General features: G+C 63.1%; 1 protein-coding gene across 1 annotated transcript; it reads right to left on the bottom strand.

Annotated features, from left to right (window-relative positions):
• Positions 1 to 1,994: 1,994 nt before the first annotated feature.
• AIRE (autoimmune regulator) lies at positions 1,995 to 14,159 on the bottom strand. Its single transcript, XM_084873851.1, has 14 exons — positions 13,909 to 14,159; positions 12,832 to 13,006; positions 12,378 to 12,533; positions 11,936 to 12,010; positions 11,154 to 11,267; positions 9,953 to 10,095; positions 9,738 to 9,842; positions 8,724 to 8,887; positions 7,630 to 7,714; positions 6,468 to 6,650; positions 5,742 to 5,860; positions 5,522 to 5,624; positions 2,855 to 2,923; positions 1,995 to 2,320 (listed from the first exon to the last, which is right to left on the bottom strand). The coding sequence occupies exons 1-14, from the start codon at positions 14,056 to 14,058 to the stop codon at positions 2,240 to 2,242; spliced, it is 1,722 nt and encodes a 573-aa protein (XP_084729977.1). The 5' UTR covers positions 14,059 to 14,159; the 3' UTR covers positions 1,995 to 2,239.
• Between the last annotated feature and the right edge of the window lie 1,065 nt (positions 14,160 to 15,224).

Here is a 15,224-nt window from a genome sequence, read left to right as displayed (position 1 = left end):
GTTCTAGGGGGGCCTGCCCCTCCCTCGCTCCACCCTGCAGGTGCAGCCTAAGTGTGACAGTCAGCACCATCTGCCTCAGAGATAAGGACTCTGGGGACAGACCAGGCCAGGGGGAAAACGTTTAAAGGAGTAAGGTCGGTCGTAACTCAGTGCCGGGAGTTCCTTTGGGTGGGACATACAGGCCTCCCTCCAGATCAGGCTGGTAAATTGGGGTCATAAAACACCGCAGCATCCTGCACTCCCATTGGGAGTCAGGACAGACATTCTGTTTGAAGCAAAACAGGCCAGGTTGTGTAAATCACCTAAGGAACAGCTAAAGACGGCCAGTTCTTTGTCCTGAGGGGCCAATCAGAGAGTGAGAGACCAACAGTGGGATGGGATGGGAAAAAGAGGAATAAGAGGAGGGACTGCCCCTCCATCGGGGCTCTCACCTGGGTGTTTGCCGGCTGCTGCGTCAGCCAAGGTTTGAGCCCAGATTCGAATCTGTAATAAACTCTTGCATGCTTGATCAAATTGGCTCCGGTGGTTCATCTCTTGGGGACTCGCTTCGTAACACTAAGGAGCCCATGTTCAGGCAAAGAGGGCCCCCAGAGGGGCTGTGTGAGCCAGCCAGACCCAGAGAGGCTGAGGGCTGTGAGTCTTGACTGGGACCCCTACTCCTGCTGTCACTCCCTGCCTGGGCCTCCTTGTGTGGGAGCAAAAGCCATGCCCCACGTGAGCACAAATCCTAGCTTTGCTGCCCACTCAGAGGCCTGTGGCCGCTTCCCTTCCTCCCAGGCCTCTGACCCCCCGGGATCTGGGCCTTCTGTCATGGGTTCCTGAGGGTGAGGGAGCCATGACAGCCATCCCCTCCACCAACACTGACCCAACAGCTGTGCCAGGCCCTGGGGACATGGCCCCAAACCAGGCAGGGCCCCAGGGACTGACCCCAGCTGCAGTTCTGGGAGACAGACACGCTAGGAAGAAGCCGACCAATCCAGAAGCCAGCTTCAGACCTTGGAAGTGGCCGTGAGGAAAATTGGGCAGAGGGGCTGGAAGCTCCATCAGGGAGCCTTCTGAAGCCACCTGGTCCTTTAGGGCCCCTGCTCCGAGGCTCCTGGAGCTCAGTCCGCACTCCGGCCCTGACCCCACTCTCCCCAGGGCTTCCTCCCAGAAACCTGGAGCCTGCGGTATCTGCCTGCCCCACTGACCTTCCCTGTCATTCACTTTCTGTGTGGCCTGCGGGTTGGGGTGGGGCTCTCACATGACTTGTTTACAGCTGTGCGTGACTCATTCAAGTGTGCCCCAATCACACAACCTCCGATTTGACCTCCGATTTGTTGCACAGACACACCTGCCCCTCCACTGGCATGCTTCTACCCTCTGACCCCAGTGCTGCCTACCTCTGTATCACAGTTACCCCATGTGAGGCCACCTTCCTCTAGTATGTGGTCCATCCCTCCACTGGAATATCCCTCTGGGACCCCACGGCTGGAAAAATGCTTGGTGCTTAGAAAATCTACAAGGAAGTGTTCTTGAATGAATGCATGACTGACTGACTAAATGAATAACTGAATGCATGAGGTGGCATTGGAGCTGAGCTCTCAATGCTGAGAAAGCAGGCTGCAAAGCATCAAGGGAAGGAAATATGAGCAGAGGGAGCAGCCCTCAAAGGCCCTGGGCTGGATGAGCTTGGCCCCTCAGAAACAGAGGCAAGCAGGAGCGCGGTGCGGGCAGAGACAGAGGTGGGCGGGGCCAGGCCAAACGTGGAACCTGGACTTTCCTCCCAGCGCCAAAGGCAGCACCGGGGCGCTGCCGGCAGAGGGCAGCGTGGAGCTGTCCCATCTCTTTTTGATTCCAGCTCCCAGGCGTGAGTTTCCAGCCAGCCAGCTCTCCACCTACACTTCGGGATCCAGAAACACAGGGGTTCGGACCCCCGGAATAAACACACCCCATCCCCTGGAGAACATGTTAAAACCACACAGACGTGACGTGACTTTAATGGTAGTGCGCATGCTGCTCTGTGTTTACAAAGACGGGTTGTGTTTATAAGCCACATTGACAATCCTTGGAACTTGGCGGCTCCTCTTGGCTGTAACCTGGACAGGTCCAGGGCGAGGGAGCGTGTCCCTCTGTCCCCCGCAGAGTCACCGTGGGCACAGCACGTGGGCACTCACAGGTCCACCGAGGCAGGGCTGGGAGGGTCCGATCTCACTCGGCCCCTTCCCCTTCCATGCTTGGAGGCGTGGGCCCTCCTGGATCAGGAGGGGAAGGTGGGCACCTCGGCCAGCGGGCGGGACATGCTCTGGATGGCCCACTGCAGGATGCCATCGAAGGAGTGCTGCGGACAGAGCAGAACCAGGGTGCTGGGACCCGCCAGAACCTCCAGGAAAGGAATGCCTGCCCCACCCACATCTGGCCCCCTGGGATAGGGGAATGGCCAGGGGTGTTGACCTCCGGGCCAAAGGTGATGAGGCCCCTAAAAGCCACACTTTCTTCCCTGCGAACCTAGCAGAGAGGCCGGGTCAGGAAGAGGAGGGAGAGAGCCACAAACAGCAGAGCTCCTGCCCGAGCTCCTTTCCCCCCACCCCCCACCCCGGAAAGGCATGGCCTCCAAGTCAGACTCTGGTGGCCCTCTTGCTGGGGTTCTGCAACACCCCCTGGGCACCAGGACCTGCAAGCCGGCTAGAAGGGGGAGCAGCCCAGGGTCCCCTTGTTGAGGCTGTGTGCTCATGTGCACAGAGGGGTCAGGGCCATGCTAGAGCCCAGAGCCAGGACTTCTTGCCCCTCCTGTGGCTCGGGTGCTGGCCGGCTTGTGGATGGTGGGGGTCGGGGGGAGCAGGAAGGACAAGGTGGAGGCCATGTGATGGGTTACCTCGCTCAGGAGGGACTCCAGGTCATCCCTGTGCAGAACGGGCTCGTGACCAGTAGAACTGTCCCCTGTCTGGAAGCCAGGAAAGGGAGGTCACCCCAACGTCCACAGCCCAGTTAGGGACATCCCCATGGAAACAGAACTCCCTGCAGAGGCTTCAGGGGCAGGGGGGTGTGGCAAGTGCTGGGAGGGGGCAGAGGGGTGCTGAAAACTGAATTCTAGCACCCAGCTCCTTCTGGAGGCAGTGGGCACAGGCAGGGTGGATGTGAGGGAGCTGGGAGCTGCCTGCCCCAAGCCCTCGGATGTGCCTGCCTCCGCACGTTGCGTGTGGCCCTCTGGGGAATGTGAGGTGACTGAGAGAACTCCGTCACTGATGGAAAACTGAAGACCCGAGAGGGAAGTGCCTGGTCTAAGGCCAGCCAGTCGTGCCCCTGGCAAAGGTGCCAGAGCAGGGAATGAGGCCAGGAGGGGAGACATCCATACTGAAGTGGAACTAAGTGAAAATGGCCGGCGTGTAGCTCAGAACAGGAAGTGCCAGCATTCCGCCGGGGAGGGTCTGATAAACACAGGCCCCAGCCCCAAGGTGTGCGGGAGCCTTCAGGAAACGGTCTGGGGCAAAGGGAGCTGCAAATTTTGACTCCAAAATGGCAGGACATTTTACATCACAATGAGAAGAGGCCAGCCCTTGGTGTTAAGAGGAAAGAAACTGGGTCTCAATAAAGGAAGCTTATTCTGGAGGGAGGAGTCCCTCCTGGGAGACCCACCCCCCAGGCTGCCCGGAGGCAGTGAGCTGGCCTGGGCACACCCTGAGCAGATGGGTGGGGACCGGGCCGCTGTGAGTCCCGCCAGGTGGTCCCCACAGTCCCTTCCTGGGCGGGCCTGCATGCTGGATGGGCCTGGATGCGGGCAGGACCCCTGGGGCCCCCAGATTCCTCCAGGCCAGGGATGTGGTCAGGGAGGCCTCTGCATAGGGCAGCTAGGGCAAGAGGCCCCACCCTCTCGGGGCTCCTGACTGGGGGGCAACGGGACCCCCCCGATTCTGAGGGAGCCCCCGATGACTGCTGCTCGGCTGCTGGGGCCTCGGCTGCCTCTCCTCCTGGACAAATGAGGGTGGAGAGGGTTGCTTCTCACCACGGACTCCTGGCTGCAGGATGGGGCTGGGAAGGGTCCCAACCCAGGGCTGCTGGAGGAGCGGGGTGTGCATGGAAATGGGGTTCTAAGGAACGTTCCTCACCGAGCGATCTGACCATACACTCCTACCTAACCCGGCAGGTCATGGTGGATAGTCAGAGGCACAGAGCTTCTTTAGTGAAAGCTTTTCTTTGCCTCAAACCAGTGGCCGGCAAACTCATTAGTCCACAGAGCCAAATATCAACAGCATAACAATTGAAATTTCTTTGGAGAGCCACATTTTTTAAACTTAAACTTCTTCTAACGCCACTTCAAAATAGACTCGCCCAGGCTGTGGTATTTTGTGGAAGAGCCACACTCAAGGGGCCAAAGAGCCGCCTATGGCTTGAGAGCCAAAGTTGGCCGAACACTGCCTTAGACCAACCCCATCCATTGCTTCTATGCATCTAGTTAACAAGCCTTTGAAATGCCCCTGTCAGACCCCTCCTTCTAAAGCGTGACCCCCTCCAGACAGCACACAGTCTTAACTGTCCTGTATCCCATCCGGGCCTTGCTTTCTGCCACCTCCACCCAGGCTTCCCTGTGGCCCTTCCTGAGCCTCAGTGCAGAGAAGAAACTGCAAACTTTATTCTGTGGAGCATTGTTCTCCGTCTGTTGAGATCTTGCTTCCAAGCTTATCCTGTTTTGAGCCACATACATTTTTATAAAAAGTCTCTACAGCCCTAGCAGGTTTGGCTCAGTGGCTAGAGCGTCAGCCTGTGGACTGAAAAGTCCCGGGGTTCAAATCTGGTCAAGGGCACATGCTTGGGTTGTGGATTCAATCCCTAGTGTGGGGCCTGCTTTCAAAATATTTAAAAATGCTTTTTAAAAAATGCTCTAGCCAGGCCCATATGGCTCAGTGGTTGAACATCGACCTATAAACCTGGAGGTCAGGGTTCGATTCTGATTAGGGCCTTGGGGGAGGGGAGGTTTGGGCTCCACCCCCAGTGTGGAGTGTGCAGGAGGCAGCCAATCAGTGGTTCTCTCTTCTTATCATTGATGTTTCTCTCTCCCTCTCCCTTCCTCTCTGCAATCAATAAAAATATATTTTTAAAAAATGCTCAACAAGTTTGAACTTCCTTTGGGCGGGGGGGGGGGGGGGGGGGGGTTGCACGAGTAGTTCATCCTACGTCATCACGTGTGCATGATCACCCCACGGTGGGGTCCCCTTTCCGCTTGCCCCTCACCCTATCCCCCCCTCCACTTCACATACACACACACACCCCCACCGGGTACTCCCGGCTGGGGGAAGGGTACGGGGCCAGGGAGCTCTGGGCACAGACGTGATCCAACCTGGGACCACTGCTTAGGCGGGCTTCCTTTCCGATAGATGGAAGTTACCAAAAGGGAGTCCCTTGAAACAAAGCCATCGCACAGAAACAAGGAACACGTGTTTCGGGGTGTGATGAAAACCCGCGAAATGGGCGCCAGAGCTCCTTCCCCAGATGCTCTCCCTTCACCTCTCCACCCCGCGGGCCCCCTGCCCCCGGGGGCGCTCACCTTGGCGGGCCCGGGGGCCGGGCGGGCGGGGCTCGGGGCGGGCGGCCCCTCCCCAGGGGCCGGGCCGGGGTCTCCGGAGCAGGATCGGCAGCGCAGGACGGCCCTGCGCAGAGCGGGGGACAGGCTGCGGGGTGCCGGGGCTCGGCCGGGGCTGGCGGGGGGCAGGAGGGACCCCCGCAGGACCGCTGGGTGCCCCCCCTTCCCCGGGTCCCTCACTCACCCTGGCCGCGCGCCGGCGGGGAAGTGGCAGAGCCAGTGGAAGGCGGCAGCGCAGTGCGCGCACCGCAGCGCGTCCGCGCCGTCCCCGCACACCCCGCACCGCGCGCCGGCCGCCGGGCCCTGCGGGGCGGACGGGAAGGGCCCGCTACCGACCCTGCACCCCCACCCTCTCCCAGGGATCCCGCCGGGCTGGGCCGCAGGGTGGCCGCGCGCAGGGAGGGGCGGCTTGGGGTCCCGGCCCGGAGAAAACGGGCGCCCCCACCTCGCTCCTCCTGGGTGCGCCTCGGCCCCTTCCAGGCCGGTCAAGGGGTCTCTGAAATGGCTCTCTCCAGAGGAGGCATGGAGAGCTGGGGTTCGTGGGGACTCCCCCAATGCCACCCCAGCCCCTGTGCTGTCTGTCCAGCCTCTTTTAGGGCTGGGAATTTCAGGAGCAATAAGGATGCCGCCCCCTGGAGGAATCCCTCCCAGAATCCTCTCCCCCTCCCCCTCTCTCCCACCCCCGTTCTGGGTGCTCTCCCACAGCACCCACCCCCCATGCCTCCTTCCAGCTTCTTCCCACCTGCCCTCCCCATGGTTCATCAGACTGCTCCTGGCAGAGCCCCTCCCCCAACCCCCAACCCCCAGCCCTGACTCCTAATCTCCTTAGACTCCTGCCCCCTTTCCCTCCACTTTCCCCTGAGTCACTTCCTCCAGGCAACACCAGACCCCAGGGCCCTGGCCCCCTCACCTGCTGCCCCTCAGGGCCCACGCTGAGTAGGGGGCGGAGGGCGGAGGGGTCCAGGATGGGCAGGGGGGCCCCGGGCGGTGGGTTCAGCAGGTGCTTGTAGGCGACGGCAGTGTCCATACCAGCGGGGGGCTCCCTGAGCAGTCCCTTCACCTCCTCTCCCGAGGACCGCGGTCCCAGGATGACCTGGAACCAGGGCCCCAGGCTCAGAGGGGCTGCAGGGACCCGCCCAGCACCAGCCAGGGCGTCAGTGACTGCTGGGAACCGGGGCTGGTGTGGGAGCCATGCCACGTGGGTCAGAAAGGCCGGGGTGCCGTCCCAGCTCCGAGGCCCTTCACCCTTCACCCTTTCCCCATCTGAAGGTGGGGTGCCCCAAAGCCTCGGGGACTGTCGAGGTAAACACCCCATCTACATCCAGGCCTGTGTTATATCCTTCATGTCTTTGCTGCATCAGACACAAAAACATTTTGGGGTGAACATTATCAAAGCACATCCCTTGGGATGACAGAGCAGAGGCACCCCAGTTCAAGCATTGAGAAACGGGGCCACTGTAAGGGCAGCGGCCCAGCTGCTGACACCCCTCAGGCCCTGCTATAGAAAGTTGAATTGGGGGGGCGGGGGGAGTGGGGAGGCAGAAGAGATCAACCAAAGGACTTGTATGCATGCATAAAAGCCTAACCAGTGGTCATCTCTCTCCCTTTCTCTCTGTACAAAAGTCAATAAAATATATTTTTAAAAAAATTAAAAAAAAAAAAATTGGTTGCGGGCACATCCCCAGTAGGGGGTGTGTAAGAGGCAGCTGATCGATGACTCTCTCGTTGATGTTTCTAACTCTCTATCTCTCTCCCTTTCTCTCTGTACAAAAGTCAATAAAATATATTTTTTTAAAAATTAAAAAAAAAAAAAAAAAAAAGCCTAACCAGTGGTCACGGACAACAGGGGGGTGGGGGCATGTGTGGGGAGGAGTTTGGGATGGGAATGGGGGTGGGTGGGTGGATGAGGACAAATATGTGATACCTTAATCAATAAAGAAATGTTTTAAAAAAGAAAGTTGAATGAAAGTGGCCAGGCCAGGGTGGGGACACGTTGTTCAACGGCTGGGCAGGCCCGGCCCCAGGAGGGGCCCGCGGGCAGGGCCTGCAGGAAGACAAGGGCCTGTGCTTACCGGGATCTCCGCAGGTGGCTCTTTGGCCCCAGGCAGGTCGGGCTCGGCTCTTCCCTGGAGGCAGCTGGAGCACCTCCAGGTGCCGCTGCTCACGTGGTCCGGGCCAGAGGCATGCAGAGCAAGGCAGAGGCTTGGTAGCTTCCCAGCCCCAAAGCTCAGGGAGGCCTGAGGGCTCCTCCCAGTCGCCCTTCCCTTTTACAGATGGGGAACCAGGCAGGAAGTGGGCAGAGCCACCGTGGAAGGGCCCGCCCCGCCAGTTCTTAGGAGAGCCCAGGATGCCCACTATGTGCCTCAGGTGGGATGAACCTCACCCACAAGATCAGTGTCCCGGGGTGCTTCTCGGATGAGCCCCAAGATGCCCGGCACCCACACCTGCAGCCGCCTGTGCCTGCTGTCAGGGGCTGGGCCTGCAGGTGGGGCCTCCCGGGGCTGGTGGTTATACGCTGGACCCACCACGTGGGTAAGGGCAGGAAGGAAGAGGATGGAAGAATGACGGGGTGTCCGGGGTGGGCAAGCAGGACAGTGACCTGAGCCGAGCCCCCTTGTTTAGAAGCTCAGAGAGATGTGACCCGGTCAAGGTCACACAGCAAGCAGGGGCAGAGTGGTGGCTACAACTCCTCCTAGGCCCTCCCCGCAGACCACCATGACCTGTGGTCACGGGTGCTAGAGGGCAAGGCTCTCCCGGTGACTGGGCAGGGTGCACTGGGAGGCAGACCAGCCCTTGGGGTGCAGCTTTGTGGCCTGACTTCATCTGGGGGTGGAGGGGTCAGCTGCTTGAGGGGAGTTTGCCCGGGAGTGTGGAGTGAGATGGGACAGACTGGCCACTCCTTGCTTCCGGCATCCATTCTGCTTCACCACCCTCAGTGCCCTGCGGGCCAAGCTGGCCAGACTGGGGACAGTGTGAGGGAGGTGGAGGGGGAGCAGCCAGGGCCCCACTGTCCAGTGCCCTGAGCCCCACTGTCCAGTGCCCGGAGGCCTCCCACTCGGGCCAGTGGGTAGAGGGGGCTGTGAAGCAGGTGGGAGGGGGGCCAGTGGGTAGAGGGGGCTGTGAAGCAGGTGGGCGGGTGCTGCGGGTGACCAGCACGCGGGCTCACCTGGGGATCTCCTGCAGCGGCGGGGACAGGCAGGCCAGGTGGAAGGCGCGGGGGCAGCCGTCACAGCAGATGAGCTCCCCGCCGTCCCGGCACACGGCACACTCGTCCTCGTTCTTCTGGCCGGAAAGAGACCCCATCCTCCGGTGGACAGGGGGTGGGCCAGCCTCCCCCAGAACGGCTGCACTGCAGGTGCCCCAGAGGCTCCCCAGGGGCACCCCGGTTCCCGGCCCGCTCCCCGGGCCTGCCCACCACCCCTTCCATCTCTGAGACTCTAGTCCCTGCACACCCGCCACATCCACCTCTCTCGGGAAGAACCTTTAGGAAGCGGGTTTCTCCCGGGCAGCTGTGCTCCAGTGGCCCCAGGCTGCACGCCCACCCCACCTGCCCCTTCCTCACAGGGTAAGGAGCTGTAGGCCCAGAGGAGTTCCTGTTTGCCCTGGGCACCTGATGTCCCCTCCCCCTGAGGCCTCCAGTCTGTATGTGCCCTTGCCTGCATGTACCCATGATGCCCTCCTTCCTGGGTGCCACCTCCTCCAGAAGCCCCCTGAGCTGCCAGGCTGGCAGCCAGGCACAGCAGTGAGCACACTCATTATAACAATTCTCCCAGACCTGCCAGCCCAGAGCGGGCCTGGGTCCTGCTGGATCCCGGGGCCCGGACAGGGCCTGGTGTGGAGGGGCCGGGATCTGGGACTCGTTCTGCCTCAGTAAGAAACGCTGCCAGAGCCCAAAGGTGAGCTTGGCATTCAGGGTCTGGCTCCCAGGAGGGGCAACCACCATCCATGGGCCAGTTTGGAGGTGAGGGGCAGCTGGCCTCTGGACCAAACATTTTTAAAAGCCCGGCAGGACTCACTGTCTCTGGCTTATTTGAATGTTCACCATTGTGTGTTATCAGGAAAAAGACACTATTGAAAACAAGAGCTCCCCCTGCGAACAGGGGCGTAAGCCTGTCCTGCCATCACTGAGTGAGGTGCCCCAGACAAGTGGGAAGCCCTGGCATCATGGAGATGAGGGCACCCCCCCCCCATGTCTGGGAGTTACCTGGTGGAGCTGGGGCTCACTGGGGAGGGGGAGGGGGGCCGGGACCCTGTCCTGCTGGCCTGCTCTGGGGTCCTCGCCAGCCTGCCAGGGAGAGACAGGGTCACCAACAGGGGAGACAGTCAGGGCCGGAGCCCCCGCGGCCACTGTGTGTACTGGAGGCGGGAGCCACGTGGCTGTCGGGCAGCACTTACGGGGGCTGCGACCTGGGGGCCCTTTGCTCGGACCAGGGTCTTCAGGCCGCCGCCGCTGCGGGCCTTGCTCCTCCCCCCGCCGGGGTCCTCAAACTTGCCGGGAGTGTACACACCGCCAACCTGGATGCACTTCTGGGTGCCGCCTGGGAGGAGAAGCTGACTGGCCCGGCTGCCTGCCCAGGTGCCCGCTCCGCTGCACGCAGGCCCCGGCCGGTGGCCAGCGGGCAGCAGGGAGGCCGGCGCTCTGCAGCTGGGTGCTCCTTCTCCCCCACCCGCCCCTGGGAGTGGTCTCTGCTGGGAACTGTATTGTGTGTCCCCCAAATCCACGTCCGCCTGGAATGTGGATACGGGACCTTATTTGAAAAGTAGGGTCTTCGCAGATGTGATTAGTTACAATGGACTTGCCCTGGACCCTGTGTCCAGCTACTGGTGTCCTCGTGAGAAGAGGAGAGGACCCAGAGAGACAGGGAGGAGGCCCCGTGACAACAGAGGTGGAGGCTGCGGCTGACGAGGCGCCAAGCCAGGGAGCCAGGGAGCCAGGGAAGGAGGGTCTGGGAGAGGCAGGTCGGCTCTGCCCTCGAGCCTCCTCGAAAGTGGCTTTGCGGACACGGAGAGTTTGGAGTTGCTGTTGCTTGACGCCACCCAGTTAGTGGCAATGCGGCACAACAGCCCTGAGAAACTACTGCCGGGTCCTTGTGTCCTCCCGGCGAGAGACCAGGGCCTCCGGCAGCTCCGAGGGGCCAGCTGGGCGCGGCCGTCCTGTGTCCTCAGCTGGTGCCCGGAACAGCGGGTGGAGTAAGGAGGTGCAGAGAAGGGGTGCTGCAGGCTGTCCTGCGAGAGAGCAGCCCTCCCCGGAGGTCTGAGCAGCACAGGCTCCCGCAGGCCTCAGGCTTACAAGCTGAGGACGTTCAAGGACGTGAGCCCGTGATCCTGAAGAGGCCCGTCCGAGTGGCGGGAGGGAGGGAGGTGACCCAGGGTGTGACCTGGACCACTCACCTCGCAGAAGTTCCCTGGCCTGCATGGTCAGCAGTTCCTCCTGTGCCTCCCCCCCCCCCCCCCCATCTCGGGGAGCTGTGCCTCCCACCCTTCCAAAGCCAGAACCACTCGGGGGACGCTGGCTGCCTTGTCCACGCTCCTGCCTGCTCTGGGGCCACCGGAGAGTGAAGGGGGGGCGTGGATCTCAGGGCCCAGCACCGTCTACCTGACTCAAACACCTGCTGGATGAGGATCCCCTCCACAGCCCCGCAGGCTCCCGGGACATCCCCAGACGACACAGCCACGGCTCTCTGGACCGAAGCGGACATCGTCTGGATTCCTGGGGAAGGGAGCACCAGGCGGGGGCCACCCATTGGGAAGATGGCCCCTGAGCACCCCCTCCATGCGGGCAGTGGGGAGCAAGAGGCACCCGGGCGGCAGAATCCTTCTCTCCTCCGCTCAGGGCAGGCCTTGGAGCAGGCCCAGCCCCTCCACACACATGCACACATACACACACACACACAGCCCATGTGTCAGAGCACAGACTGTGTGTGTGTGTGTGTGTGTGCGCGCGTGTGTGTGTGCGTGTGTGTGTGTGTGTGTGTGTGTGTGTGCGTGTGTATAGTGTGTGTACCCACTGGACATGGCAGGCAGGCAGAAATGATCAGGTTCCCCCGGAACATGGCCCAGGGTGGTGCTGGGAGGAAGGCACCAGGTGACCACAGAGGGCCTCTGGGGCCCTGTGTCTTGGGGCAGATGGGGACAGACAAAGGCCAGGCTGAATCCAGCCCAAGGACCAGGAGGCTTCTCTGGAGGAAGCAGAGGAGAGCTGCCTTGCAGGACGGGCACAGGAGGGGTAACCTCAGGCCCGTCCTCTCTTCTGGATGTGGCTTAGGGGTGAGATGCCATGGCTCCAGGTCCCAGGACAGGTCCTAGAGGACAGCCCCCTCCCCAGTCCACCTGCTGGACCCCCACACCCTGGCCCAGGACCCCCACACTCCTGCTCACCATTGCCCAGCGGGAGGCACGGCGGCTCAGCGCCGCTCTCCTGCTTCTTCGGGTGCTTGGCCTTCCCCTGGGATCCTGCGGGGGGAGCTGCGGCAGCCGGGCCTGCCCTCCACTCAGGGGCCGGCGGGCGGGCGGGGGGCAGCGCTCGGGTGAGCAGGGCTGGTCTTCCGGCTCCCGCGGGTCCCCTGGCTTTACAGGGCTCTGGTGTTCACGTCAGTGGAAAGGACGTGCCACCGCCTGCCTCCTTCCTGGGCACTGGGCCCCCTGCAGTGTGCCACCCGCACCTGGAGGGACCCCGCTGCCCTCCCCCCCCCCGCTGGCTTCTGCTGACCAGGTGGGACAGAGGCCCCCGAGCAGCTGGGAGAAGGTGTGGGGGGACCGGGGTGCCGGCCCCTCGGGGGATCTGTGGCCAGAACTGCTCTTGGGACTGCGGGCTGCGTACCTGGGCTGGAGGTGCGCCTGGGGGACAGGGCTGCGGGCGGGGCCGCCCGAGGCTCCTCCAGGGCCTTCCTCTTGGTGGGGGGTCTGGGCAGCGGCACTGGGGCCTTGGGGCCGGCCGGGGGCTTCCTCCCCTTCCGGGGCTGGCTGAGGTCCACGTCTGCGGGGCGTGGGCAGAGGCCTCAAGCCCAGAACTGACCTCTGGGCACGGTGGGCGAGGCCCGGGCCTGTGTCTCCTGGAACTCAGGGCTGTCCTGGGTGATGTCCAGAGTCTCCCTAACACCCCCCCGCCCCAACTTCTTCCCACTTACAGTCCCCCTGGGGCTCAGCGACATGACTCCACGCATCCCGGCCCCCAGCCAGGGAGGCCGGCCTGCAGGGACCCCCACCCCCAGCCAGAGAGGCTGACCGCCAGCCAGGGAGGCTGACCCCAGGCCCCAGCCCCCAGCAGGCCCCACCTCTGGGGAAGCTGTCCAGGACCGGCTGCAGCCGGGCGTATCTCTCCAGGTTGTAGTCCTTGAAGAGGACCCTCCAGAAGTCCAGGATGGCGGCGGAGTCCTGGGTCAGGAGCCAGGAGAGGAGGGCGTGGAAGGCCTGGGGGCAGCCCTCCTTCTCCTTCAGCCGCAGTGTCTCCTGGAGCGAGAGAGGGGAGGGGGAGGGGGGCTTCTGTGCTTCCCCAGCCCCCTCCTCCCGCCTCCTCTGTGGGGCTGGAGGGCGGATGCCACCCCAGAGGCGTCTGCGGGACACCTGGCACCCGCTCATTTCCCGGCTGGGGGCAGGTCTGAGGATGGCACTGGATGTTAGTGTGAGGGGGGCTACTTGGCAGTCATCTTAGGGGACCTGCCACTGGCTTGGACGTAGGCTTCGGGGTGAGATGCCCTGGTTCTAGGTCCCAGGGCGGGTCCTAGGGGGCAGCCCCCTCCCCAGTCCACCTGCTGGACCCTCACACCCTGGCCCAGGAGCAGGGGGGCCTTGGGCCTGCTCACCATTGCCCAGGAGGGGATTGGGATCTGCGTTGGGGGCACATCTGGAATTTGCCCAGGAGATCGTCCCCCAGGCTGGTGGCTGGGCTTGGAGGAGAGAGCTAGGGCATGGGGGGCAGGAGCCAACCTCTAACTGGTCCTGGGGGCTGTCCATCTGGCTCGTGGGCGGGGCTTGGGGGGATGGTTGGGGGCCTTGAGAGTGGTGCTTAGAAGCAGGAGGTGCCGGGCGCATCCATCAGGGACTTCTCTCCCCACTCCTGGGCGGGGCGTGGGGAGTCTCGGGGGGTGTGGGGGCTCCGGGGCGGGGCTTGGGGAGTCTCGGGGGGGGGGGGTGTGTGGGGGCTCCGGGGCGGGGCTTCGGGAGTCTCGTGGGGGTGTGTGTGGGGGCTCTGGGGCGGGGCTTGGGGAGTCTCGGGGGGGGGGGTGTGGGGGCTCCGGGGCGGGGCTCGGGGAATCTTGGGATGTGGGGGGACTCCTGGGCGGGGCGTGGGGAGTCTCGGGGGGGTGTGGGGCTCCGGGAGTCTCGGGTGTGGGGTCGGGGCTGGGGCCCACCTGGAACTTGTCCTCGGGGACCACGTCGTGGTCGGCCAGCGCGTGCAGCAGCGGAAAGGCGCTGTCCACGGCGACGGCGATGTCCGTGCGGTGCAGCCTCAGCAGGCGGCGCAGCGCCCCGTCCCCGCCGCCGCGGGCCTCGCCGGCCATCCCGCCGTCCGTCCGTCCGTCCGTCCGGGCGCGCGGACCGGGGCCCTCTCCGCGGCGGGGGTCCCGCGGCCTCGGGGTGCCGCCGGGCCTGTGGGCCGCCTGGGCCCGGCCTGCCTCCCGCTCTGCCAGCCTCGCCGGGCACCTCGGCACCTGAGCGGGCGTCTCCCTCCGCGGGGCTGAGCGCCGGGCCCCTGTTATACCTCCCGGCGCCCCGGGAAAGAGCAAAGGCCGAGCTGCCCCAAGCCAATCAGGGCCTGGAGCTTGGGGGGGGGGGGGGTGTCAGGTGGGGAGGCCTGGAAACCTCCCTGTAACCCTGTAAGACGTGCCCGCCAGCCAGCCCCGCTCTGCACCTGCCCGCAGTCTGTGGGCCTTTCTTTTCCGGGCCAAGGAAGCTTCTAGATCAGCACCCCCAGGCCCTAGGCCCCAAGCCCCTCACTCACGTGGGCCCCTGTTCTCAGGAAGGCGAAGACACTCATGTCACAGCTATTGGCACTGCCCGCCAGCACGCAGGGGTCCCCAGAACTGAGGCTTTCGGGGTGACCCTCGAGCATTGCCTCCAGTAGCTCAGCAGACACAGAGTTTGAGTATCCTCCTCCTCCAAGGTCACCCTGCACACCCCCCCCCCCCCCCCCAATTGGCTGAGGGACCCTGAGCCGTAACACAATGGCTCCAGGGGAACTAAAAACTGCCCTCACTTCACTTTTTTGAAACCACGAACCCCTTGCAGGTGCACCTGTGCCCTCCAGCCCAGCCGGCCCCATGCGGGCGTCCCCCAGCCATTTCGGTTGGAGATTAGCAAAGAGACTCTTGTAGAATTCTGGACTTTCCACCACGTGGGGGGTTCCCTGCCAGCCCCTTCCTGCAGGTGACCCGGAGCGGCCGGCAAGAGTGAGGGTGGCCTGCGTGACCCACAGAGGGAAGAGGAGCCTGGAGCCAGGGCCTGGGTCACTGCCTTTGTGGGGCTGAGCCTCAGTTTCTCCTCGAGACACTGGGTGCAGCGACATGCCTGCTGCTTGGCAGGCCACCTCTAGGCCCCTGTCCTCCCCTGCAAGTTCCACAGGAAGTTAGCATAGAGCTACCCTAAAACCCAGCAATTCCACTCCCGAGTGTACACCCCACAGAACTGAAAGCATGTAAACACATGTATATGCATGTTCATAGCAGCA

Source organism: Pipistrellus hanaki (genome assembly GCF_964339955.1).
Source record: "Pipistrellus hanaki genome assembly, chromosome: 2".
NCBI lineage: Eukaryota > Metazoa > Chordata > Mammalia > Chiroptera > Vespertilionidae > Pipistrellus > Pipistrellus hanaki.
Note: the sequence above shows the minus strand (reverse complement) of the source record. Positions and strands in the feature narration are given on the sequence as shown.